The 27,291-nt window shown below is 47.1% G+C and overlaps 1 protein-coding gene across 5 annotated transcripts; it reads right to left on the bottom strand.

Annotated features, from left to right (window-relative positions):
* Positions 1-1,993: 1,993 nt before the first annotated feature.
* PARP16 (poly(ADP-ribose) polymerase family member 16) lies at positions 1,994-25,617 on the bottom strand. Of its 5 annotated transcripts, none has more exons than XM_047863549.1 (7): positions 24,438-25,293; positions 13,721-13,858; positions 11,229-11,435; positions 8,039-8,210; positions 6,062-6,203; positions 3,171-3,210; positions 1,994-2,838 (listed from the first exon to the last, which is right to left on the bottom strand). In XM_047863549.1, the coding sequence occupies exons 1-6, from the start codon at positions 24,609-24,611 to the stop codon at positions 3,207-3,209; spliced, it is 837 nt and encodes a 278-aa protein (XP_047719505.1). In that variant the 5' UTR covers positions 24,612-25,293; the 3' UTR covers positions 1,994-2,838; positions 3,171-3,206. The 5 variants fall into 5 exon arrangements, with proteins under 5 accessions (XP_047719505.1, XP_047719506.1, XP_047719502.1 ...); XM_047863550.1 differs by having other exon boundaries at positions 1,994-2,835; XM_047863546.1 differs by lacking the exons at positions 1,994-2,838; positions 3,171-3,210 and adding exons at positions 3,304-4,715; positions 25,488-25,617 and having other exon boundaries at positions 24,438-24,739.
* Between the last annotated feature and the right edge of the window lie 1,674 nt (positions 25,618-27,291).

Below are 27,291 nucleotides of genomic sequence, written 5' to 3'. Positions count from 1 at the left end.
AGCAGGATTGGGCTCAGATGCATGGGGCCATGTTCTAAAGAAAAAGATCTGAATTGGGCTCTTTAAGTCACAAACTCCCTACCAGCTCTGATTTTGTAAGCAATCAGTATTTAATGAAATGAATTAATCAGAAATAATAGTGAATCACATTCCTATTCCATGTTTCTCTCACATACACAGGTACATTTATCCAAAAGCCCACAGAGTAAAACCCCTTCCCTTTGTGGGGAAAACTGACAGCTCATTGGATTCTTGGCACTTTCCAGAAGCAGTGACCTAACTTGTGGAAGGTCTTCTTGTCACCCCTGCCCAAATTGTCGTCACTGACAGTAGCATTAGTGATAGAGGGTTGATGGGTTTGCTTTCACAAGACCAAGGCAGCTGCAGCTCTGATGTGAGGTGGCTCCAACTGAACCATCTGGTCTCCTCTGCCATCAGTGGCCTGGTGAAGCTCTTGGCCCAGAGGGGGTGTGTCAGCAAGGAGACTGCTGCTTCTTTCTCCATGAAAAAATGTCTGCAGCATGAGCCCCTTGGGCCCCCAAACTCCAGCACTCAAATTTGCCCTTTCCTGGAGATGGCTGGCCTCTGGGGTCTGTTTCAGATGTCAGGTTGGTGCTAAATAGAACTGTGAGTCTTTAGAGTTTGTCTCCTTCCTGCCTCTCCGTTCCTAGCTACCCAGAGATCTCACGCTATCCCCCATTACCCTAGTCCAGGGTGGACCCATCCATAAGGCATCATAGGCACAGGGCATAGAGTCCACATTACAAAAATGTTTTAATTTCCTTTAAAAGCAGAAGGAAGCATGCCTGGGGGGCTCAGTTGGTTGAGCATCTAACTATTGATTTGGGCTCGGGTCATGATCCCAGTGTCATGGGATCAAGCCCTGTGTTGGGCTCCATGCTGAGTGTGGAGTCTGCTTGAGATTCTGTCTCTCTCTCCCTCTGCCCCTCTCCCCCACTTGCACTCTCTCTCTAAAAAAAAATTTTTTTTAATTAAAAAAAGGGGTGCCTTGGTGGTTCAGTCAGTTAAGCATCCAACTTTGGCTCAGGTCATGATTTCACGGTTTCTGAGTTCGAGCCCTGCATCAGCCTCTCTGCTCTCAGCACAGAGCCCACTTCGGATCCTCTGTCCCTCCCTCTTTCTTCCCCTCTCCTGCTCGTGCTCTCTCACTCTCTCTCAAAAATAAACATTTAAAAATTAATTAAAACTAAAATTTTAAAAATCAGGAGGAAAAAACAAGCTTGTAAGTGGAAGCAAACATTTTAGTATTTAATAGTAATATATTCATCTTTATACCAACACAATCATAAAATATAATTTTAAATATTTATTAAGGAGTCCAGGAAGGCAAAAGTGCCCATGAAAGTCATAATGTAGTCCTGACCTACTCTCTGCTCACTCAGGGATTTCCTTCTGTCACATCAAAATGTACCTGTCCAATGGCTCTCCATTAGCCTAGGAGCACCTGGAGGATAGGAACATTCTTCATCCATCCTCAAGTTCCTACTATGCTCATTGTTTGCCCCATGCTCACATCAGGTATTGCATTGACTCTTTGGGGGTGGGGTGGGGCCAGAAACCTCAGGGAAAAAGAGGGAGGACTAGGTTTTAAATAAATATTGCCCGAGAATTTCTGGAAACTGCACATTTCACATCTGTGCAGTTGGACTTTGTCCGCATCCCCTGTTGCTGAATGCTACTTGAAACTGCTCCCAGCAAGCTCACTAATGATCTCCAACTCAGTAAATCCAATGGATACTTCCCAGGTATAATCCCAACTGCTCGGCACCATTTGACACTGCTCATCAAGATTGCCTTTTTTGGGACACCTGGGTGGCGCAGTCGGTTAAGCGTCCGACTTCAGCCAGGTCACGATCTCGCGGTCCGTGAGTTCAAGCCCCGCGTCAGGCTCTGGGCTGATGGCTCAGAGCCTGGAGCCTGTTTCTGATTCTGTGTCTCCCTCTCTCTCTGCCCCTCCCCCGTTCATGCTCTGTCTCTCTCTGTCCCAAAAATAAATAAACGTTGAAAAAAAAAAAAAAAAAAGATTGCCTTTTTGGCTTCCATGACACTTTGCTGTCTTGGTTTCCTCCTATTTCCCTGGACATTGCTGCTAGGTGTCCTGTGCATGCTCATTTCCCTCTGCTGGACCACTAAAAACTAATAATAGCAGCTGAAACATGTCAGCTATTTGCTCTGTGCTGAGCCCGACTGTGTCAGTTCTTTTAATCCTCAAAATAATGCTAAATCTATTCTGCAACCACCAGCCAGAATGAGCTTCCTGGAAACCAAATCTGATCATATCATTTCCATGCTTAAAACCTAATGGTGCTCCCTGGCCCACAGCTTTGAGGGTCTTGCATGATCTGGCCCGTGCCCACCTCTTCCGCCCCATTTCTCACCACAGCCTCTTCCTTTATGACCTTCCTGCTTTTAACTCCTCCAGCAAGAACTCTAGGTCCTTACATATGCTTTTCCCAGTGCCTGAAACACTCTCCCTCCACTTGTTGGCCTGATACTGGTGGTTCTTTCGGGCTTCAGTTAAATATCACCTTTTCTAGGAGCCCAGGGGTGCTGCGGAGGATGGTGGTTGTGAGATTAACACTGAAACCTGCCATGTGCAGCTCCCAGCTCTGTGCTGCTTCCCAGCCACATAGCTTTGAGCAAGCTACAAAATTCTCTGGCACTTCCGTTTCTTATCTGTTGTCAGGATTAAATAAATCAGGGGCACCTGGGTGGCTCAGTCAGTTAAGTGTCCGACTCTGGATCTCAGCTCAGGTCTTGATCTCAGGGTTGTGCGTTCAAGTCTTGAGTTGGGCTCCACACTGGGTGTGAAGCCTACTAAAAAAAAAAACAAAGATAGAAAAAGAAAAAGAAAAGAAAAAACGAAATTTGCACACGTAGGTGCTTTGCAGGTGTACATGTGTCACTTCTGTATTTTCTGACCCCAGACTATGTTAAGACTTCTTGCCAAGTATTTTCCAAAACTCCTTTATAACAACATGTAATCCAACCCCACTCCTGAGAATGCTTGTCCAGCTCCCGACCTTGCCAGACTGGCAGCTCCAGGAGGGCAGGGACACTTTTACCTTGATCCTGCTCCTATTTCTAGTGCCTGGCACACAGTAGGTGCTCGTATTTGTTAAATCAATGACTAGCAATCTAATACCTACTAGATATCCAGGTGATATATGGTGTCCAGAAAACTGCTACCTTGAACAAAGGAAGAGAAGATAAGATTTTTAGCAACAAGGCATACATGGCAGACTCCCGCCGAGACTGAAAGCAGTCACAAAGGCCACTTGGTAATTAGGAAAATACCTTTATTATCTCTGAAATCTTCCAATATTCAATGTAAAAACCATGATAGTGGCTTGTTCACAACTTCACAGATTATAGAAAAATGACTTTCTACCTTCTTTACAGAGATCTACCCCTCAAATCAGATGGGGCTCCAATGATGGCTGAAACAGGGTAGGAAGGAAGGACAGAGAACACAGCAAGGAGATCTGCAGCTCCCTGAGCAGCCAGAGGCTTCCTCCCCACTTTTAAAGCCCAGGTTGGGTCCCGACGACCTGTGAGCCCTCCAAGGGAGGCTCAGTCCATGCACACTGGCGGCAGACTGAGGCAGGCCCGTGTCCTGAGGTCCTGCAGTGTGGCACTTGTGGCTGGGAGGCCACAATCAAGGCAGCTTCGTGAGAACAAGAACAGGTGGCAGGCCTGCAACTCAAATCCCTTTCTCTAACACATGGCCAGGAAAGAGACTATGGGCACTGACCAAAGAGTGCTCTGGAAATCTTCTCCTTTTACTCAGCTCCCAAAGATGAATTTGTCAAATAGCTACTTAAAAAAGCAAAACAAAACAGAAAACAAACATGTGTTTCCATTTCAACTACAATCAGCAGTTGGTAATTTTAGAAAAAGACTTGAGTTGCTGTTAAATTTGTCTTTTTTATCAGGTCTCTGGCTCCTTCCTTGCTCGTCCATGGTTGGGGCAGGGGGGTTACAGCTGTAGCAGAAGGCTGTTTGTTGATCTGAGAAAACCGTGAAAAGGTTTTGCACTCACATACAAAGGCTGATGGAATTCAAAACGATCCCACCAATTTTTATGAGAAACATGACTGTTCCTCTTGGGTGTCTCAGGTCAAAACAAGGCAACCGCCTAGTGACTTATAGTCCCCACTACACATATTCTGCCTTCCAGAAGGCATTAGAGAAAGGGCCAACGTCTGCCAGGAGTGACTGTAAACACCCCACTGACAGCTTGGACACCTTGTTTTTAAATGCAGCAGGACTTTTTCCTTTGGCTCTGGCAGAAAAACCAACTCCCTAGGACTGTTTAGGAAGGAGCAGACAGGAGGACTCCCCTGAAGCCCCAGAGCGAGAGATGCGTGGTCCCCACTGAGCAGAGTGTGGCTCAGAGCATCATCAAAGGCAATCAATACATTTATGGCATATGAAAATTGTCCTGTGGTCCCCAACTGGCCCCCAGGCTCCACCTGGTTGGACACGGCGCATGGGAGGTACAGAACAGGTTGTCATAAGGCACATGGTCGAGGTGGCCCCCACACCAGAGAGATTATCTCTTTGCACGATTCCAGAAGTGTTGGAAAGCTGAGGAGTTGATGGCACTCACAATGAGCAGCAGCAGCAGATACAGGGATATCATGACCGTAAACCAATGGCTGGAAAACCAGGACAGCTGGCTTGAAGCCCTGCTTAAGGGGGGGAAAAAGTGATGTTGGCAAGAAGAGAAAAACATTTTTTTTTTTTAAGTGTATGCAACAACTTCTGGCTCAAAGATGATGAAATGATGAATCTCATCCTCTGGGTGAGCCATGAAACAAAGCTTCGTGCATGCTCCTTTGCTCAAAAAAATCTGGAGCTATTTGCCCTGGCACCGACACATCTTTCACCAGAACATCTTCTAAATGTACAAAGACAGCTATGCAATGAGCTCATCCTGATCTTCTCTTTCATAGCTCCTCTGGTGCCTTTTGTGACCCATCTTTTCTTAGGCAAGACTTTGGTATCTAGAAGAATGACTGTGCTCAGGGTGTCTGCCCAGATGGCAGCAGGTGGCAGGTAATTTAGCAGAAATCTTTTCACTTTTAGACATGTACAGATATCAGTCCGAGCTGGGGAAATCCTCTCTGGCCCACTGGGAGATGATCTAAACCGTCCAAGTGTGTACTGAAGAGACACTCCAGGGAGAAGTGGGAAAGGAATGGAATTTTCAAGTAGAAAAAGCCAGATGATTTTAAACCAGAGGATAATGTTCCTCAGACTCAGGAACCCTATGCAAATCTCCCCAATGTGGGGGATGGGGTGAGGATTTTACTGGTTTATGAAATCTTGAAGCATGGAAACACTGGTGTATACAGCCAGGAGTGGGGAGGATTACAAGTGACCCCCTTAGCTGCTCATCTGCTGCTCGTCCCCATCAGAAGCTCTGCCACAGACCCCAACAATGTGACAGGATCTCAAAGTGACCCTCGATCCCGGGGAACCCTGCCACCCACCATCACACTGCTGAGATAGGATGTGGAATCCACCACGGTTCTGAGGAGCTGACAGGTCTTGTCTGCTGTTGAGTCCAACACCCTCATCTTGGACATAAAGATGAAGCATCTCAGGTCCAGAGAGGAGCAGTCACCGCAGGAAGTGACCAAGCAGAGTGGCACATATTCCCAGTCAGCACCCAGGCACCACCCTGCCTCTTGGCTTAACCTAAATCAGTGCATTTCCGACTGCAATCAGGAGCCTGGGTGGCTAAGGGGCCTCATGGTCTGGAGCAGCCAATTTGGCTTCGTTCCGTCCCTCATGTTATTTGTATTTACAAATCTCTCTGTCTTCTTCACTAGAAAACACTCCTCTCAGGGCCAGGACCGCATCTTATTCCACCTGTCTTCCTCACCCCTCACCGTGTGCAGCACAGCGTTTTATATATTTTACACATAGCTGAGGTCTAAGGCTGGGGGCAAGGGATGCTGATAACTAGGGACACAATACTCTCAGCATCTAGATGTTCTCCTGGACCTCTAGCAGGGCCCGTCCTCCTTACCTCTTGGGCTGCTTCTGGGAGTACACCAGCAGGTACTTCACTCGCAGGAGCTGGTTATTGGTGACCACAAAGTACTTTGGAGGGATGTCTCCGCCTTCACTATGTTTGATTCTTGCTCTCCTGCGATCTATCTCCTTAGAATCTGAATAAGGAGAATAAAGTACAACTTCACCGGGGGGAAATACAATAATAAAAAAAGCAAATTACAAATAGAAATAAGTCAAGCCTCCTGGTCATGAGGGTGGGGAAGCCCCAGCAGGGTGAGGAATGGCTCAGCTGTATGTGTGCTGTATGTGAAGCAGCACTAAAACACAGGAGAGTCTGACAAGCTGGATGAGGGGAAAAAGGAACAGGAAGATAAAAGGGAGACAAGGGGGAAAAAAACCTGCATTGGACAAGCAGAGGGAAGAAGCGGACTGATGGCCATAACAAAAAAATTATCTGGGCCTAGGTACAGGGCTTGACCCAAAACAAGTATCTTAGGCATTTTAAATTAATCATTCCGGATTTTTGAGCTTCTTAGAACTCTTATGTTCCACCCTTTGTACCAAGATTTGTTTAAAAAACAATGGGGTGCCTGGGTGGCGCAGTCGGTTAGGTCACTATCTCGCAGTCCGTGAGTTCGAGCCCCGCGTCAGGCTCTGGGCTGATGGCTCGGAGCCTGGAGCCTGTTTCTGATTCTGTGTCTCCCTCTCTCTCTGCCCCTCCCCCGTTCATGCTCTGTCTCTCTCTGTCCCAAAAATAAATAAAAAACGTTGAAAAAAAAAATTAAAAAAAAAAAAAAAAAAAAACCTAAAACTTTCCTTTTAATAATATGATGAAGCTTTATAAAAACAAACAAACAAACAAACAAAGCCAAAGCTGTGTGCAACAGTAGACTCTGCAAGGTTTTGTTTTGATGTTGATGTCACAGTTTGCTAACTTCCTAAGAATTATAAGTGCAAATATTCATGCTGCCTGGTGTGGAAGGTTAGTGTCAGACACGGGCCATTCCTCAGGATTCCAGTTGTTTTACATTAGAGGCCAGGAACAGACAGTTTCCTCAATTCTCCTTTTCTCAGTGGAAACAACAGGCCAGTTTTGGAGACTAGAGTAACAGTTCTGCGACTCTTCTGCCTTTGCGGGCAAAACAGCAGGGCGCACAAGGCACAGACTCTAAGAGACATATCGGAGGAGTGGACTGAGCTCTAGCTAGTCATCCACTCCCCCAGAGAGTCCAGGATTTACTCTCTGTGGCCTCAGTTGCCTCTCACATCCTCTGAGGCTCAGGCACATACCAGAGTAGCCTGGAGGACAGGGTCTGGATCCACGTCTTTAGCTTCAGTTTAGTGAATACCTACTGAAATGTCAAGTAGGTTTCAGGCTCTCTACAGGTATCAGGTGCCCAAGAGTGACTAAAACTCACTTTCTGCCTTCAAGGAGCCCACACTCTGGCCTCACACGCTCCCTTTTATCCGTCAAATCTCACTTCCTCCCGGGGCACCTGGGTGGCTCAGTTGGTTAAGCGTCTGACTTTAGCTCAGGTCATGATCTTGACGTTCGTGGGTTCAAGCCCTGTGTCAGGCTCTGTGCTGACAGCTCAGAGCCTAGAGCCTGCTTCAGATTCTGTGTCTCCCTCTCTCTCTGCCCTTCCCCCCTCTATCTCAAAAATAAATAAACATTAAAAAAAATCTTACCTCTCCCCAAAGTTTCCCCTGAGTACTTGGACCTACTATGTTTGATTGCACCTTCCTGTGAGCTGCCCTTGTGGACCTCATCAGCCTCCTCACATGGCACTCTGTGCCCACCACCTTGTAGTAAGTGCTCAATCCCCAAGGAGACTGTTCACTCCTTGAAGGCAAGTCCCTGTCCCACATTGCTTTGGACCCAGCCCATCCCTCTGCATGCAATGGATGCTCCACCCAACAGATGGGTCAACGGCAAGAGCCTACACACTCAGAGGCCTGCAGCCTAGGTCCAGGCCAAGTGCTCACTCACCCTTCTTCTTCATTTGGCACTTGACATCTGGATGATCAATGACTTCACACACAGCCACACAGCTGAGGATGGGGCCAAGGAGGCTGCGCTGCCATCCAAGGCCATGGGGGCTATAAATGAGGGCCAGGCTCAAGTCACTGGTGAGGTAGGTCCCTTCCCCAAACAAGGATGTCTGGAATGGCAGAGGTCAACAGAAAAGAAACAAGGCTGGGTGAATGTAAAATTGGCACAGCAAGCTGACACAGGTCTTTCTTCAACAGAGTTGTAAATACAAAATTCTCAAGCCTCTTTATCCCCAGTAAAAGGCATATAATATCAAATTATTCTATGACATCATCACAGGGTTATTAGTAAACCCATTCCTATCTGATGACAGTTTAACTAATTGTGGATGTGCCCACCTAGCCTAGAAAACTAGCAGTTCCTATGGTCAAGGTTGAGTGAGAAAAACATAGGTATAAGAGTCTAAACAGCCCTGAGTTTGAATCCTCACTATACCTCCAACAAGCTGGCAAGTTACATAAACTCTCTCGGTCTCAGTTTCCACATCTGTAAAATGGTGATGTTAGTATCTCCTCTAGGAGGTTGAGGATGATTCAATGAGATAATGTACATAAAGCATCGAGCAGGACACCTGACACATCAGAGAGGTGGGCATTTATATTATAATGTATTAGCAATTCCTGTTACGTGAATGCATTTAGCATGGTTACACCAATGGCCTTGCAGAAGCAAAGTCACACACTTATGCACAGCGAGGGGGATCACACCTGAGGATGGAAGTAATCTAAGTCACTACTTGAAAAAGAAATGAAGCTCTCAGACAAGAAACTGTAACCAAATAGGGCAGGCCTATATTAGGGACATGGTAAGTTTTACTCTGTGTTGGTGTCAACCAAGGAGATGTCCAAAATCTAGGAGGCAGGTCCCTAGTGGTAGGTGCTAACTTGATGTCCTCCATGAAGGAGCATGTCAGATGAGAGAGAAGGATATCAGGAGACATACCTACAAGTTGAGACTACAGCAGGCAAAACAAACACATCTTTTGCCCACGGTAGACCATGGCCAAGGGTCTATAATCAACCATGATGGCCAGCATAAAAATATCAATCATGGCACTCATTCATACTGACTCAGAATCCTTCTCAACACAACATTTCAGGTAGCTGTTACCAATGGATGAAATTTGAAATTCAAGTTGAAATTCAATTGCTATCTTTTGGCTGCAGTATTAGGATCTGTTAAGTGAACTCAAACTGCTCTCTGAACAGACTATGCTTGGGAACTGAGAAATGTCCTATTCAGTGGCACCAGGCTTCTACAATTCTAAGCTGGTTAGGTGAAGCTTAGGGGAAATGAAACAAGCCTTTGCTTTACCTTTGGGAAGCCCCTTGCCTTAGGCAGTGTCCCCATGTCTCAAAAGCTGACACAGACCTTCTCCAAGGACCCTTGGTGTTGTCTGATCTGACTCTACACCCACTCTAAGCTATAGCTGCCATATACACACAGACTAGACTCAATAGACTCAAGAGCCTTGAGCGAGACTGCTGTAAGCAGAGGTGCACCAGAGTGGGAAAGCTGGGGTATCTGTACCATGAAAACAATCTCACAGCTTCAACTGACAAGTAGGCTCCCTCAAGCAAGCCCCTCACTGAAAACCCAGACAGAAGCAGCCAAAAGAACATCCGCTTTACCAAAGGACTCCGACAAGATGTCTCTAAGCAGCAAACTCCCTGGACACTGAAGAGAAGGTCTGGTGTAATCTTCAGGCAACTTCTCCAAGGCCAGTTATGCTGTGAAGCAGAGACCCCCCAGATTCCAGTAGCCTGGCCATAATAATAGGCCGAGAGCCAGTATAAACAGGCCTGTCATCGTACAAAAAACCCAACTGCACACTAATCAGCTACAGCAGTGTTGGAAGTCTCTCTAGCCTCAGGGCTGCATCAGCCACAACGGAACCCATGGCCATGGAGCCAACACCTCAGACGAGGCAGATGTTGGCATGACTAGGGAAAGGCTGCAGCCCTGCCACTAGCCAAGATTCCCTCTCCATCCACCTATAAAAGCAGTCATTGCTTTCTTAGAGTCTAGTAACGGGAAGAACCCTTTGCATATATTAACTATTTGAATCCTCTCAGCACACGAGACTGTGGGTGATAACGTCCTATTTTACAGATGAGGACACTGAGGCTCAGAGAGGTTAAGTAATTTCCCAGGACACAGAGTGGCTAAGGTGGTCTTTCTGGCTCCTATATGTACTTGTCTTCCTATACCTCACTAAGAGCCAAAATAAATGCCAGCAGAGAAGGGTGAGTGACACTGTTTTGACTCCAAAAAAAAAAGGGAGGAAAGGACCTCTCCTTGGAGCATCCCTCAATATTTCTAAGGACTGATTCTGTTGGACTGTCCCCTAGGCAAGTGCTTCTCAAACTTCAGACAAATCACCTGGTGACCTTGTTAAAGTCATCTCTGATCAGGTGGTCTGGGGTCTGCCTGAGATGTTTTATGTCCAACAAGCTCTTGGGTGATGTGGCGCATCTGGGCGAGGGACCATGCTGAACAGGGAGGGTTGGCGACATACTGGGATTACCTGGCTTTTATTTATTTTTTTCATGTTTATTTATTTATTTTGAGAGAGAGACAGAGCACGAGAAAGCGAGGGGCATAGAGGGAAAGAGAATCCCAAGCAGGGTCCATGCTGTCAGCACAGAACATGATGAAGGGCTTGATCTCATGAGCTGTGAGATCATGACCTGAGCTGAAATCAAGAGCTGGATGCTTCACTGACTGAGCCACAGGTGCCCCATGGGATCCCCTGGCTTTTAAAGCATACTGTTATCTGGGCCCCACACCAGAGATTCTGATTGAATTCTTCTGGGATACAGCCAAGCATTGGGATTTTTAAAAGCTTCCCAAGTGATTCTAAATGGGCAGCCAAGGTTGGGAACCATCTTTAAATCCATAGTTCTTAAACTGTAATCAGTACAGGAATCACACAGAGATCTTGTTAAAATGCAGGTTCTAATTCAGAAGGTCTAGGGTGGGCTCAAGATTCTGCATTTTCACAGGCTCCCAGGTGCTGGTCTGCAGACCACACCTGAGTGTGGCCTCAGTGAACCTATCCCCCCCCAGCCTCCCCCAGGCAACTCCCCAGGGTTCTGACCCTCATGTCATTAGGCTTAGGCCCCACCTTGTTCAGGTGGCAATGCAGCCCATTGTGGATGATGGAATGGAAGTTTTCGAGGCGGCTCCCGTGGAAGGCGTAGATTAGGTCTCGTTCTCCTTTGGTCTCATAAAATTTGGCGTTCGCTGGGTTGGAGTACTCAATTTCAAACAGGAAGTCCGGCACGGGGACAGGCGTGTGAGGGGCACCGGTCAGCTTTTGGATCTTTTCGAACTTGAAAACATGTAGGAAGTCGCAATTTTATTGGGGAAGCTGTTAAGTTGTGCTGCCAAAATGGCCTCCTAAAGCTTTGGGCTTAATTCCTATGGGGTTTGCTCATGAGAACTAGTTTCATGAGAATAAAGATAACAATTTATAAATAAGCTTAGAGCTTCTAGTTCAAGATTACTTTCCTATCATAATGTTTTTCCCCACACTAGGCCAAGAAGCACAAACTGCTCCTTTGAACTAGACACCACCCCTAGTTTTCATAACACTGTCACATCCCTTTCCTGCACTCTGTCTTTACAATAGTCTCAGGAGGTAGAAAGGTGTGATCAGTTGCAAAAATGGCCACAACCTTTCCACTCATCCTTGTCTATCACCCCTCTGTAATGTGAGTCTGCAGGTAGAATTCCCGGACTCCATCAAGATGTGGCACCTCTGTGCCACCTTGAATCTGGGCTTGGCCATGTGACTTGCTTTGACCAATGGGACCCTGGCAAATATATAGCAAACAGACTTTGAAAGGGCTCGCCCTTAACCATCTGCTGCTGGGAACGCTTCACTGCCATGTGAATGAGCCCTGCTAGCCTTCAGGAGGGTGACACTCTCGCAGAGGAGGGCCCCAACCACAGCAGCCACCCCAGCGGAAGATGGAGACATGTGAGACATACCAACTGAAGACTGAGACACTAGATCATCCTGCCCCACCCAGAAGAACAATCCAACTCACTCACAGAATCATGAGAAACAATCAAGGTTGTTTTAATCAAGGTTTTTGGAATGATTTGTCATGCCACAAAACCTATTGATACAGAAGAGTGAGCTCTTCCTAAAAGGCAATAATCCTTTTCAAGGCAGAGATGACATCTTTTCAGTGATTTCTAAACAGTAAGTCATAGACCAAAGCCAATCTGTGGCAAAGTTTTCTCTGGGTTGTGTTTAAATGAGAAAAATAAGGACAATGTAACAGATACATTTATACTGCTGTAAGGTTGCCATCCTTTCTTTGGAAGAATTGTCCTTTTTTTGAGAACATCCTCCTTTTTTATATGAAAACATCCTTTTATAAAGTGATGATACATGGCAGCCTCACGTCCTTACTTGGACATGATAAGAAGCTGAAAACCCTCACTCCATATGGCGCCAACACTCCATATTTTAATGGAACTTAACTGGTCCATAATGAAAAGTGAAGGAGTCACACTGCCTTATCTACTTTACCTACAGCAGCCAACATCTAGCAGGTGCTTAATACCCACATGAAGAATGAATAAATCTAAATTTAGCAGATGACAAAAGTGAAACCCAGGGATCATCTAGCAGTTAGCAACCCAGCCTGGACTTGAATAGGGATCTCCTGACTCCCACTGTGGGGCTCTGTGTGTTATTTACCATTTACCAACAGAGATGGACGTCCCTAGACACCAGAATCCAAGGTACCAAATTCTATGCCACTTAAAGAGGATTTCTGTCTTGAGCAGGAGCTTGTAAAATTAAATGTTCTTAAAATAAAATTAAGTAAAGACCAGTACAGATAAACCCCTGCTGCTGCTCAGAGAAAAGAGCACCAGATCAGGGATCTGCCTTCCTACACTTAGGTCCCTGCCATCCCAGCCTGTCCCTGGGAGATCCTGGCCAGGCAAGGGAAACCGAATTACAGAATGTCTGATCTGTGCCAGAAACTGTACTGGGGGTGGCATACATTCTATCATAGCTCCCCTCTGAGTTAGCTATTAATATTCACAATTTATAAATAGGGAAAAGGAGACTCAATAATGGATGGAAGTGGGATTTGATCCCAGAGCCTAAAGTTTTCCATTACTTCCGGTTCTGCCTCTCTGTTTCCTAACAACGGGATGAGGCCAATGTTTCTTAAGGTGTGGTCAAGGGTGCACCCTTACTGGATTTACCTGGGGTGCTTGTGATACCCAACATTTACTGAGCCCTTAGCAGAATGCCTTAAGGCATTCTTCTAAATGTGAAAAGTCATTCAATTCTCACAGCTAGTTCCCTGTGGAAGTATACTATTATTGTTCCCATTTTATAGATGAGGAAACTGAGTTAATGAAATGCACCCAGTAACCTGTACCAGGTTCACAGTAAGAGGGGGAACACAGGTTTGCACTGCCAGTGTGCAAGTTCCTGAGACCACTCCAGACACAGAATCAGCATCTCTCAGGGCAAGGTCCAGGAATCTGCATTTTCAACAAGCTTCCCAGGCCATTCTGGTGCACAAGGAGGTCCCAGAGCCCTTTAGCTCTAGGAATGTGCTGTCCTACAGACCAAAGTCTCACCTCTGACTTCCCTGCACTGTGGATTGTCAGGACCTTTGAGGATAAAATCCAGCTCACCAGATCCCTGGCACGTTTGTCTTTATCTCCGGAGGACTGGAGAAGTTCTTTCAGGTTGGGTAGCTTGCTGGCATCTGCAAGCTGAAGAGAGGAAAAATCTCCATTAGCAAGGATCTGGAACCAAATGATAACTAGGGAGCCCTCTGGTGGTAAAGCACAGAATTGCACTCCTTTCATGTTTCAAGGAATTTAAGAAGAAAGGTACAGGTGTGGATTCCTTTTCCAAATACCACACTCTAAAAGCTCTGAACCCTAAAACATTGTTTTGTAACTCATTTGCTATAAAACCTGACCTGAGATGATGTGAGGTTCACTAGTCTTTATTTTTAAAATCTTTTTTTAAAGATTTTTAAAAAATCTTTGTTTTAATAGACAGAGTTTATTTATTTTAATAGACAGAGCGTGAGCATGGAGGGGCAGAGAGAGGACACAGAATCCAAAGCAGGCTCCAGGCTCCAGGCTCTGAGCTGTCAGCACAGAGCCCGATGCAGGACTTGAACCAATGAACCGCGAGATCACGACCTAAGCCGAAGTCGAACACTTAACCTACTGAGCCACCCAGGTGCCCTTAATCTGTACTTATCCCACTTCCTATTACTATTGATGTGATACATTTTGCTGCAGGAATATCAATGTCTGATTATGGAATACCACCTTGCTGGAGGAGTCACCAAATACATGGTATATATAAGTGTGGGTAAAGGGCTATCAAGGCCTTTTCCCTTCAGCATCAGTTAACCTCCCGTCAACCTGTCTCCCGGAGACCAGATGGAAGTAGTACGTCAACTACATACATAACCAGGCAACACTCCTTATGGTAAAAATGACCCAGGATGGTAAACTGGACCTGGACTGAAAAAACTATGAGTGGGCAATCCATGGCTTTGGGTTTCCCTGAGTGTGGTGACTTTTTGTGAGGACTCTGGCAGCTGTGTCTATGGTGTTCTTACAAGAGAGCTCAGCCCCTGTGGAACATGGAGCTTCATTTAGGTAGGCACTCCCCCACCCCCCTCCTTACACCTCAGCTGTCACTCTCAGGAGGCAAAGACAAGCTCCTGGACCTCTGTGTGGGCTGCTATGGGGACTTAAGCAAGAACAGAATGCCGATGCTGCCCTGCAGCGAGTGTCATTGTGTCCAAGAACTGTACTGTTTAGGCTGGTGCCTCACGTGAACAGAGTCAGGAAGTTTAGTTGTGTGGGTACAACACATTATTACCTTTGTAAAATTGGGCAGAATCTGAATTGAGAAACACATCTGATGCCAGGATTTCTTATAAGGGACAGGGGACCTGGATTTACAGAAAGCTACAAGGTTCTATAGCTTTTGCTCAGAAATTACAGCTCACTAGGAGCCAAATCTCTCCAGCATGGCATTTAAAACACTACAGACTAATGTTGAGTGAACATAGCTTGGGTTGTACCACCTCCAAGCTTTGCTCATTCAGTCCCCTGGGATGCTCCTTCCTCCACCTCTACTAACCCGGGCACCCCTCTCTCCTCTAAACCCGAAACCCCTCAGTCCCAATAATCCCTCCCCTGTATGGCTAAGACTCCTGGAGGCCGAGGACTATCTTGTGTTTTCCTTGTTCTTTCTTTTTTTTTTTTTTTTTAACATTTATTTATTTATTTATTTATTTATTTAAAAAAAAATTTTTTTTTTCAACGTTTATTTATTTTTGGGACAGAGAGAGACAGAGCATGAACGGGAGAGGGGCAGAGAGAGAGGGAGACAGAGAGTCGAAAACAGGCTCCAGGCTCTGAGCCATCAGCCCAGAGCCCGATGCGGGGCTCGAACTCACAGACCGCGAGATCGTGACCTGGCTGAAGTCGGACGCTTAACCGACTGCGCCACCCAGGCGCCCCCAACATTTATTTATTTTTGACAGAGAAAGAGAGAGAGAGAGAGACAGAGCATAAGTGGGGGAGGGGCAGAGAAAGAGAGGGAGACACAGAATTGGAAGCAGGCTCCAGGCTCTGAGCTGTCAGCACAGAGCCTGACGTGGGGCTTGAACTCAGAACTCTGAGATCATGACATGAGCCAAAGTTGGACGCTCAACCGACTGAGCCACCCAGGTGCCCCTATCTTGTGTTTTTCTAATTCTCTTTCCTGGGTGTAAAGAGCAGACAGACCTGGGTTTGAATTCCTGGTCTGTAGGCAAAGCACTGGACCTCAGGACCTGAGGCTGTACCTCAATCTCCTCTAACACAGAATCCCCGCTGCTTCCATGTCAGGTTGCCAAGAAGATGAAAGAAAGTAGTAGATCTAAACATGTCCATTTCTTTTCTTCTCCATTCGTCTAGAAAGCTGGCTGTTGCTGACCTTGAGGATTTTGTTTCTTAACTCTGTTGTAGAAAATCAGAAACATTTCAGGATTGCTTTATTCCTGTCTCTGTTTCCAAAGAATCAATCACTAGCCTCAGACTTCTAATACAACAATCTCTATATGCCTTGTGGAGCATCAGTGAGGATCCAGTTAAAAACCGTGGGTGTGTGGGTGTGTAAATGCAACATGAGTATTGATGCTCCACAGTGGGGGAGTCAGAAAGGTAAAGAATTATGACTGAAATCTATTCATTGTCATAACAAAGATGTATACTAACTATTAAGGGGACCAGGCAGGACTTTTGCTAAGTGAGGGCTGGGGGAATAAGGGGTTGTCAGGAAAGCTTCACAGAGGAGGTGCCCTGTGACCTGGGCTTCAAATGCAAAGGAGCAGAAGCAGGAAAGCATGGTGTGTAGTCAGGGAGATGGATGGTGACTTGGTGAAGTGTGCAGGCTCTTGTCCCAGGCAGCCTGGGTCTTAACCTGGGCTCTTAAACCCCTATTGGTGTGTGACCTGGGTGAGTCATTTGACCTCTCCTGTGAACTGTCAGACCTTGAATCCTGTGTGTGCCTCAGTTTTCTCAAACGTACAATTTGGATAGTATTAGTAGCCTCTTCACGAGATCCCTGTGAAGGTTAATCAGGTTAAACAAACACGGCGTTAGAGCAGTAGGAGGGTATTAAGTGCTCTCGTGTTAGTAGGAGTGCCGCAACTGTTGTCCTCGTTAGCTGCAGGGAGTTCCATGTGGCTGGAGCCTAGAGTATGGGGGAGGGGTCTCCAGAAGGAACAGGAGTGAGAAGGTAACATCAGTCTATGAAGGCCTTGACCCACCTTGCGGATTCGGGGCTTTGTTCTATAGGCAATAGAGAGCCACTGATAGTACCCTCCGGGGGCCATCCCCACAGCCTGCTACCTGCACAATCCAGAGGACACCCCTCAGCAGCCTGTGGCCTCCTCTGACCTTCTTTTCTACTCCTGATCCACACTTGTTATCCCAGAGCCAGAGCTCAGCCCTCCTTCCCACGATTACTGTCCCTATCACTCCTGTTCTCAAATCCCACCTGTGAGCCACAGCCCTTGCCAATAGTCCAGAACACAGGGAGCAGCAAAAGAACAGTCAGCTAAGCCAGGCCCCTTTTATGGGTTCAGTCTGGGAAAGTGGGAGACATCCCTCCTGGCTCGGAGCTGGACCTTGGCCTCCCCCTGGAGCAACATCTCTTCCAGAACCCACGCCCTCTCACTGCTACCTGCCCAGATAGGGCCCCTGTGTGTCCTGCCCACTTTGTCCACTCTTTAATCCCTCAACTGACCTCCCGTATGTCCCATTTCACTTTTCAAGCTACTCTGAAAAATAAACCTGCTCCAACAAGTTAACAGGAGTCTTCCTCTTATGACCAAAACCTGTCTGCATTTTAGCAGGGCCTTTGAGGAATGAGCCATAGAAGTAGAGTTGCCCGATAAAATACAGTCTGCTCAGTTAAATGTGAATTTCAGATAAACAACAAAATCAATTTTTTTAGTATAAGTATAACCTGTACAATACTGAAGGCATAATTGCACTTTCAAAATTATCTGTTACTTATCTGAAATTCAAATGTAACTAGGTGGCTTATCCTTAGTTTGATAAATCTAACAACACTTCCCTTAACAAGACCCTTCTGCATCTGGTCTGGCTAGCCTCTCTGCCTAACACCTCTCACCACAAACTTCCCACCTGCTGCCCCCATGCTGTTCATCAACTGCCCTATGTCTTTCCTCTATGCTTCTGCAGCTGCCTAGTGTGACATTTCACCACATCTTCAAGGCCAGCTCAAAGTCACCTCCCCTGTCCCTGACCACCCATGACTTCTGTGCTCCCCACTGCTCCATGCAGAATCCCATGCTGGTACTTGATTCTCTGGGGCCACCTCAAATATGGTTGGGACAAACACTTCCTGAAGGCCAGCCACATCTTATGTATCCTGCTGGACCCCCTGCAACTGGCCTAGAAGCTGGCATGAAGTTCAGAACAAGGGAGTAACAGCTGCTATGTATTAAGGTCTTATCATGAACCAGGCACTGGGCTAGATGCTGTGCATGCATCATCTCATTTTATCCTCACAACAGCCTTTTTTTTTTTTTTTTAAGTTTATCTATTTATTTTGAGAGAGACAGAGAAAGTGAGTGGGGGAGGCAGAGAAAGAGAGGGAGACAGAGGATCCGAAGCAGGCTCCATGCTCACAGCAGAGAGCCCGATGCAGGGCTTGAACTCGCCAACTGCGAGATCATAACCCGAGCAGAGGTTGGACACTCAACTGAGCCACCCAGGTGCCCCAATTCTTTATATCACGACAGCCTGTTTTAAAGGAGGGAGGAAACAGGTTTGGAGAACGTAAGCACCATGCTCAGGGTTGCACAGCTATTCATTCAACGGCAGGGCAGAGACATGAAGCCAGGCAGGCTGACTCCAGAGCTTGTTCTCTGGGAGTCTCTCCTACCAAATTAATGGAGAAATAAATGTATGTATGTATGTATGTATTTTAAAGATTTTAAGTAATCTCTATACCCAACATGGGGCTCGAACCCACAACACTGAGATCAAGAGTCACATGCTCCACTGACTGGGCCGGCCAGGCGCCCTTCAATGGAGAAATTTATAATGGACTATTTTAGCCCAAAGGAGCAATTCCAGCAGAACTTTAAGAGGCTGCTTGGGAAGCTAATACAACCAAGACAGCTACTGGCTGAGCCTAAGCCCTGTCAAAGGGACGGAGAAAGGTGTATGTAACTTGTAGAACAGAGCAGGGTCAGGAGGTGGAAAACCCTCCATGCAGACAAGAGTGACAAACCACAGTGCTTGACAGCAGAAGGCACTTACCAAAAACTTGACTGAGGAGAATGAGAGTTCAGGAGGAAGGAAGGCATTTCTGGGGGGTTAGGGGAGAAGGCAGAGGGGAGGGTTTACGGAGTGGCTGGAATGGGAGTGGTGGGGAGGATTCCGAGAGACAGAGCAGAGGGCACTCCCAGTGGTACAAAGCATGGTAGACAGGCAAAAGGTAGTCCCAGACTTAAAAGCACCCAGAGCCAGAGGGATGATGCAAATGAGCATGGGGGGAGTCAAGGAAAGAGAGGTGAGGACAGTGTTGAACTGGAACCCCCTGGCTTAACAAGGGGCCCAGCCACCAACACCCAGCTACAGCTGGGTTCTGCCGAAGGGTGACTTCTATCCAGGCTATGGAGCCTCAGATGTTTTTCTTTTAAAAAGAAATCACCAAACTCCTGCTTGTTCTTTTTTTTTTTTTTTTTTTTTTTAATTTCCCAATTTCTAAAAGGTCAGAAGAACAAATAAAGCCTGTCATTCCACAGAGCACACTTTTGCAGCCTCTGCTGTGAGAAATAAAGAAGTATTTAGTTGGAGCAGGGGCTGAGGAGCCTGGGCAGGGCTTGAACAGTGGGCCGTGCTGGTGGTGGCAGGGATTTGAGAAAGGAAGTGCCTCAGGAAACAGGTGGTTTGGGTAACAGAGAGGACAAGGGCAGGGAACCAGGAGGAGACGAGTGGAGGAAAGGGAGGGCCAATGACCCTGGAAAGAGACAACTCATGTCTTTGCTTTGAGTGAGGGAGTGACAGGGCAGCCCAGTGGGCACTCTGCAACCAGATCATAATCTCCTGATGAGGAAGCCTAAGAATCTGTGTCTACAGAAGCTGCCGTAGGTGATTCTTATCACTAGGAAAAGGTAGGGATACTCAGGTTTAGTTATTAAGCAGAAGGGCTGACAGCAGGAAAGAAAAACATCTGGAAAAAAAAAAAAGATCCTTGTCTAGGAAGATGCCAGAGGTCATAATTACTAGATGTGGGTGGAGGTGCTACAAGGGAATGAACCAAGAATCTTGTTAAAATGTAGGTATTGGTTGGGTAGGTCTGGGGTGGGGCCCAACATTCTGCACTTCTAACTAGCTTCCAAGTGATGCTGATGCTGCTGGTCCTCAAGCACACATTGGGTGGCAAGGGTCTGGAATTGATACAAAGGAGCCATTCCCCCTGACCACCTACCCTCAGAAAGGGTCTTCAGGCTAACGGTGAACCAGGGCATGATATTTACCGGGGGAAAAACAAAACAAAAACCAGTTGTGACACCAATGACAAGATTCTGTGTCAAGTGACTCAGGAACATGAACTGTGCCCAGGATAGCTCAACCTGAAGTTTGGGAGCCAATGGTCATGGCTACAGGACATGCCAAGAATCTTAGAAATGCTCTGACCTGATAAGAGCTTAGCCAACCCTTTCCCAAGGAACAAAGTCAGAAACCCTTAGCCGGAGGCAATCAGCACATACCTAATTTGATTCCTCAAATATCTGATAAGCACCTCTCAGGCCAGGCCCTGGGAATACAAAAAACTCCCAGTGCAAAATCAAAGAGCTGACTCAGAATAGAAATGTCCTGGAGCACCTGGGTGGCTGAAGGGCATGATCTCACAGACTGTGGGTTGGAGCCCAGGTTTGTGGGTTCAAGCCCTGTGTCAGGCTCTGTACTGACAGCTCAGGGCATGGAGCCTGCTTTGGATTCTTGTGTGTGTGTGTGTGTGTGTGTGTGTGTGTGTGTGTGTGTGTGTGTGTGTATCTGTCTCTCTCTCTCTCTGCCCCTCCCCTGCTTGTGCTCTCTCTCTCTCAAAAATAAATAAACATTAAAAAAAAAAAAAAAAAAGAATAGAAATGTCCTCCAAATAAGGCATGAAAGGTAAGAGACAATTTGGGTGCTGTGATGAAATAAGGCCAGAGCCATTCCTAAAGCCAAAGCTTGGTTCAGCAAGGGATGTTCCCAGGAAAGCAACAGCCAATAAAGTAATTCAGCCAGAGTCCTAAATTTTGGAAACTGCAACACATGTGTGATAGGTGTGGAATGACACCTCATAGTGCTGAGAAAATCAATTAAAAGTGGCTGAAAATGATACAATGAAAATGAAATGAAATGAAAATGTTCCCAAGTGCTTCAGCTAACAATAAGAGACTTTTTAACAGCTCCCTATCTTCCTTCTTCAGCTAACCACAATATAATCCAGAAGGACAGCTCTGGACCTGATTCCATTTTCTTTAAAAACTAACCTTTGAGGGGTGCCTGGCTGGCTCAGTAGGTCGGTGGAGCCTGTGGCTCTTGGTCTCGGGATCGTGAGTTCCAGCCCCATGTTGGGGGGGGGGGGGGGGGGTAGAGTTTACTTAATAATTTTAAAAAGCTAATCTTTGGGTCAGATACAGGTCCAGATGCCAAGTTCTCTGCATCTTTCCTGTAATTCATGTAACATGTGGCAAAAGGAAACCTAAAGTATACTTATTTAAGAATGTGTGCATGCCCCCAGCCATCGACATGCCAGGCCCTGCCTGGTGAGTGGCTTTCTCCTGAGAAACTGCTCATTAAAACCATGCCTACAGACAGCCAAGAAGCTGTTCAGCCTGGGCTAGTTTCCCTAACAATGGTGCCCATAGAAGGAATATGGCGACAGAACAAGGTGGTAAGAATCTGTCCATGTTTCTCCAGTGGCCCTCAAGAGAAAGGGTGCACTGTCTAGAAGTGGCACAGTGCACCCCACGGCTGGACAGTCTGTCACTATAAAGGAGTGGCTATTTGGAGCTACCTGAATTGCCAATGCTCTCCCAAGGGACTTACAGGTATGACAAGAAGGAAGGAAGTGCCTTAAACTGAGAGCACAGATACCTATGGGGAGGGATGTGAAATCGGGTGGGCTCTATCAGGGGCACTTTTCCTTTATTGGTATCATTTGTATTTTTTATAACAAAAATATATCCAACCACTATTTGCAAAATTAAATTTTATGGGCCCCTGGCTGGCTCAAAGAGTACAACTCTTGATCTCAGGGCCATGAGTTTGAATCCCACAGTGGGTGTAGAAATCACATAAGTAGGGGCACCTGGGTAGCTCAGTTGGTTAAGAGTCCAACTTCGGCTCAGGTCATGATCTCACGTCCACGAGTTCAAGCTGCGCATGGGGCTCTGTGCTGACAGCTCAGAGCCTGGAGCCTGCTTCGGATTCTGTGTCTCCCTCTTTCTCTGCCCCTCCCCTGCTTGCACTTTGTCTCTCTCTTTCACTCTCTCAAAAATAAATAAACATGAAAAAAACTTTAAAAAAACATAAATAAACGAATATTCTTTAAATAAACAAATTTTTATAGAGTATGAAGAAATCCAAACAATTACAAAGCTCCCTTTGCATTCATCCCATATTCATCACCAATTCATTCATATTCTTTTTGCCAAGAAGACAGGAAAAGAGCACACTGAACATTCTAGTCCACTTGGATGTTTCTTGGTAAAAATTAACAAGGTGCATTGTGGGGCACCATCTCTAGTGAGTTTGGTTCCTCTGACCCCAATCTCTCCTCCTCTGTCTACCCATCCTGAACAGATCCTCCTCTCACCCTGCCACCCCAGGTGTCTTTCAGAAATGCATCCTGGATCTCACCAATACCCTCCCCCGTCCAAGAATAAAATCAACACATCTTGGTAAGACATGCTCAGTCCTCTTTACTCCAGTCTACCTCATCTCTTTGTGTTCCCCCACGAGAACCACACTAAAGTACAGACTTGTCCTTCTCGATGAGCACCTGGCTTTCTGCCCATCCTGATACTCCTTCTAGAATATCCCTTTCCTCTTCTCTGCTCCTTCAAATCCTCCATGTCCCTAGGGACTCATCATGCCATCAGCCGCTGCCTCTACTTAATGCTGCCTGACTCCAGTCCACTATCAAGGACTGGGATTCTGGCTCTGGACTCCCATATTATATAGAGAGAGCTTACCCCACAGTACAGCTGAACACCTTGTTAACCTCTCCTTGAGTCTTTAATTCTGCATCCTTAGCACCTGGCCCACAGAAGGCATATCATCTACTGACAAAAGCGAAGGAAGTTTCATCCCCAAGGCTCTGGTATCAGAAACTCACAAAATTGAATATCTGAATTTTCAGAATAAACCATGGGGGAAGTCAGTTGGCTTATCTTTCTCCAAACTCCTGCTCCCTGTACTCTGAAATACCTGTGCGCTGTGGTGTCCTTAACACATCCCCAGCGTGGGCTGCAATGGACAAGAGGCTGGGTCTTTGTCCCTAGACCTCCTGGGAGTGATAGCAAAGAGGGAACCCAACCCTGACCACCTCATCAGAGAAAATTCTAAACATCTCCCTTAATCTTTATCATAGTTCATAACATTCATTGACTTTTTAAAAGTTTGTTTATTTTTGAGTGTGTGAGAGTGGGAGAGGGGCAGGGGGCAAGGGGGACAGAGGATCTGAAGTTGGCTCTACTGACAGCAGAGAGCCTGATGCAGGGCTCAAGCTGACAAACCGTGAGATCATGACCTGAGCAGAAGTCGGATGCTTAACCAACTGAGCCACTGAGGCACCCCCATTGATTTCTTTTTAATGTTTAACTAATTTTGATTTCTGGGAGAAATCCACTCTGTTAATGAAGAATTCTTTTTATACACTGCTAGATTCAGGATCATAATACTTTATAGAGGATTTCTACATTTATACTCCTGAGTGACATTGGCCTATAATTTTCTTTTCTTGTATTTATCAGATTTAAATCAAGGTTATACTAGCTTCTTTTTCAATACTCTGGAAGAATTTTACACAAAGTTAAACTGGAAACAGTCCCTCATTGCTTGGTAGAATGCACCAAGGAAACCAGCTAGGCCTGGGGTTTTCTTTAAGGGAAAATCTTTACTAATTCAATGTCTTTAATGATTATAGGTTATTTTGATTTTCTCTTTCTTATAGAATCAATTTTGGTAAATTATATTTTTCTAGGTAATTCCAAATATTTGAATTACAAAGACAACTGATATCTGGAATGCTGACCTTTAAGTGAACTTTGTAAGAAATTAAATGCCTTATGATTCATAGGAGAATAACAGCTTACATGTGTACTGTATGTTACAGTTTATAAAAGTACTGCCCATATATAACCTCATTTGAAGTCTGGGTATCTTTAGTGATTTTTGGTATCTGATTATTGGCAAAGCGATGGATAAGTTTTGATTTAGCAGAACCATCTGATTCAGATCAACACCCTACTGTTGGCCATGCTGGAAATTTTGTGGAGGCCTATGCAACTACTGAATTCTTCACTTCACTCCTGGGAGTCACTTGTCATGAACAAGGCAGACACCAAGTGTGTGGATATTAGGGTATGGGTGAGTATTCTGAGTTCATGGAAACCTTCCCTAAGGCCTGGCTAGGAACGTTAAGTCTGGGGGCTGGTATGTTTACTAATACGGGTCCCCAGGCCACGTGGCCTGGGAGGCAGAGGACAGCACGGGAAGGGGTGGAGGGAAGCACACTCACCAGGGCCTCAAAGTCCTTGCAGTCGTGGCGGGCATAGGACGTAGGGAAGGGCCGCAGCACCGAGTCGCGCTTGTAGCTCTGCAGCGCCGAGGCGAAGAGGCTGCAACGGAGGTCAGCGGCCAGCATGTCGCGGCCCACCGCCTCCCTGACAGCCGCCCAGCCTGCTGGCTGCATCCGGGTGGCGGCGCGTTGCCGGGGGAGACGCGCGGGTCACGGGCTAGGGCCGAGCCTGCGGTCAGCGCGGAGCTGGGCCCAGGGACAATGAGCCAGAGGAGACCAGGGTTCCCAGGCCCGGGGTGGAGCTAGGCCGAGGGAAGAGATGACCGGGGTAAGAACGTGCTGACGAGTGTCTTCGGCGGGGGGCCGGGCCGGGATGCTCGCTGCCCGAGGAGACCCGCCAGTCGAGTAGAGGGACCGGCTGGGCCCGCAGGTCAGCCTAGGGGGCTGGGCCTGGGGATAATGGGGCCCGGAGGGGGGTGTCCCAGGCCTGGGGGAGGGGCTATGACATAGGATGAGACGACAACGGCGGGAACGTGCTGACACGTGTCCTCTGCAGGAGCCTGGGGCGGGGGGAGGGGGGACACCCCCAGGGGGAAGCCGAGGAAGACCCCCCCCCCTCCGCTCCGGGCGAAGCTGCGGTGCCGCCTGTGCCTTCCTGTTCCGCCTCCAGTACGGCGCCTCCGAAGCTCCGGCGCTCGCCCGGCTGCCCCCGGCGCCGCCTGCGTTCCGCCTGCAGTGCACGTCCGCTCGTGGTGCCCTGCCTGCGGGTTGGACTCCGGGGCGGACGCCGGGCTGCGCGCCCCGGCCTACAACCCCTAGCTGCCACGCTCCCCACGCTGCTCCGCGCTCCTCCCAGCCCAGCCGAAGGCCCGCCCCTTCCCGCGCCCTCCTCCTCGCGGGTGCCGGGTGTGTCGCCCCGCGAGACCCGAAGGGTCCCCAGACGCAAGGTGTGCGGCCCCGGTGGAGTCGCCTACGCCCCTGCGTGCCATCCTCACAGAAGCCCTTGGTGGGGACTAGCCCGGGCGCCCTTTGACCCGCCCTTTGATTTACCTTTGTTCAAGCTTCGTGGACTGAGCCTGTTTGTCTCGCCTGGGGAATTGCTAACGACCTAGGCCTCCTGAATCGTTTCCCTCCAAAACTGGCAGCGCCATTTAACACCCAGAGCTACTACGTCTTAAAGTGCTGCACTGCTTACCCACAGCCAGATGGGGGTGAATCTGGAATTCACATCCAAGTCTGAAAACCAAAAGACCTTTCCTCGGCTTTTCAGCCTCCAGAATTCACTGCATTGCTTGTCTCTGGCCTCTCCCATAAGGTGTGGCAAGATTTTCCTTTGGGGTCTTGTCAGAAAGACAGCCTGGCAAAGAAAGTAATGGGGGAAGCCAGAGGGGAAATTGACCTAACTGCAGGAAGGAAGGGACTAGATTCCCGATTCACAGCCCCAATAGAGAAAACCCCAGTTTGGCCTCATGGTCACGTGGAAATCTAAGCACAAGTAATTGCTAATTCCTAGACCACAAAGCCGGTCTCGGTACTATGCCCCCAACTCCCATACGCCAACATCCTCTGAAAGAAGCGCTTCCCCTCCTTCCCTGTCCAGGATGAGCAGGACTCTGGGTTCAGGGAAGAGGTGGTCCATGACTTTGCACCGTATCTATGACTTCGGGAGGAAGAACAATACCGGACTCCCAGACACCACATGGCTTCCCAGGTCAGGCAATGAGCGCTGGCTGCTCCCAGGAGTCCATATCAAACCTCTGGTTGCTGCGAAGACCGGACTGGTCCAGACACATGGAAAAGTGTTTTAGACCCTTATGTCCTCAGACAAGACCCCTAGTACCCCCAGGACCTTATGGGACCCAGGAATTAACATGGCTGCTGAAGCTCAGGCCCAGAAAGGCAGAGCTGGTAGCAGTGGGGCAGGAGACCTGGGAACCCTCCTCATTCCGCCTCTTCTTCACTGTGACCCCTTAGACAAGGCCAACTCCTTGGCCTCAAGGATTGTTTGTTGAATAAAAACATGAAATGTGCTTTCTGGATATGTTTTCTCACATGAAATGAAAATCATAGTAAAACACCCACATCGCAACAGGGTTTGGGAAACCCTCTGAAGATGCAATTCTCAGGGTCTGGGCATTCTACAGAGCAAGTTGATCTATCTAGTTCCATGCCATTGTGTTTGCTTCCTTTTTTTTTTTAAAAGTTGATTTATTTTTAGTGATCTCTACCCCAATATGGGGCTCAAACTCAGGACCCTGAGATCAAGAGTCCCATGTTCTTCCAACTGACCCAGCCAGGCACCCCTGTTTATTTCCTTTTCATATTTTTTTAAAAAAAGCTTTACTGAAATATAATCTACAGCCCACACAATTCACCCATTTAAAGTGTAAAACTCAATAGTTTTTAATATAGTCACAGATATGTATAACCATCACTACAATCAATTTAAAACATTTTCATCACATTCAAAGGAAACCCTATGTACTTAGGGGTGTTTTTCCATTTATCTAGATCTTTAAAAATTTTTTCAGCAATGTTTTGTAGTTTTGTGAATAGAAGTCTTGTGCTTCTTGGGGTGCCTGGGTGGCTCAGTCAGTTAAGCGTCCGACTTCAGCTCAGGTCATGATCTCATATTTCATGGGCTCCAGCCCTGCATCTGGCTCTGTGCCGACAGCTCAGAGCCTGGAACCTACTTCAGATTCTGTGTGTCCCTCTCTCTCTACCCCTACCCTGCTTGTGCTCTGTCTCTCTTGCTCTCAAAATAAATAGAATATTTTTAAAAACTTAGAAGTCTTTAATTTAATTAAATTTATTCCTACATATTTAATTCTTTTTCACACCATTGTGAATGGAA

This window comes from Prionailurus viverrinus, chromosome B3 (genome assembly GCF_022837055.1).
Source record: "Prionailurus viverrinus isolate Anna chromosome B3, UM_Priviv_1.0, whole genome shotgun sequence".
Classification (NCBI taxonomy): domain Eukaryota; kingdom Metazoa; phylum Chordata; class Mammalia; order Carnivora; family Felidae; genus Prionailurus; species Prionailurus viverrinus.
This window is presented reverse-complemented; position numbering and strand designations above follow the sequence as displayed.

Coding starts and splice junctions, on each gene's coding strand:
- PARP16 (XM_047863546.1), bottom strand. CDS start 24,611: ATGCAGCCAGCAGGCTGGGCGGCTGTCAGGGAGGCGGTGGGCCGCGAC. Junction 8,211..11,228: donor TGCATTGCCACCTGAACAAG/GTGGGGCCTAAG, acceptor CTGCCATTCCAG/ACATCCTTGTTTGGGGAAGG. Junction 6,204..8,038: donor GTGCCAAATGAAGAAGAAGG/GTGAGTGAGCAC, acceptor CTCCTTATTCAG/ATTCTAAGGAGATAGATCGC.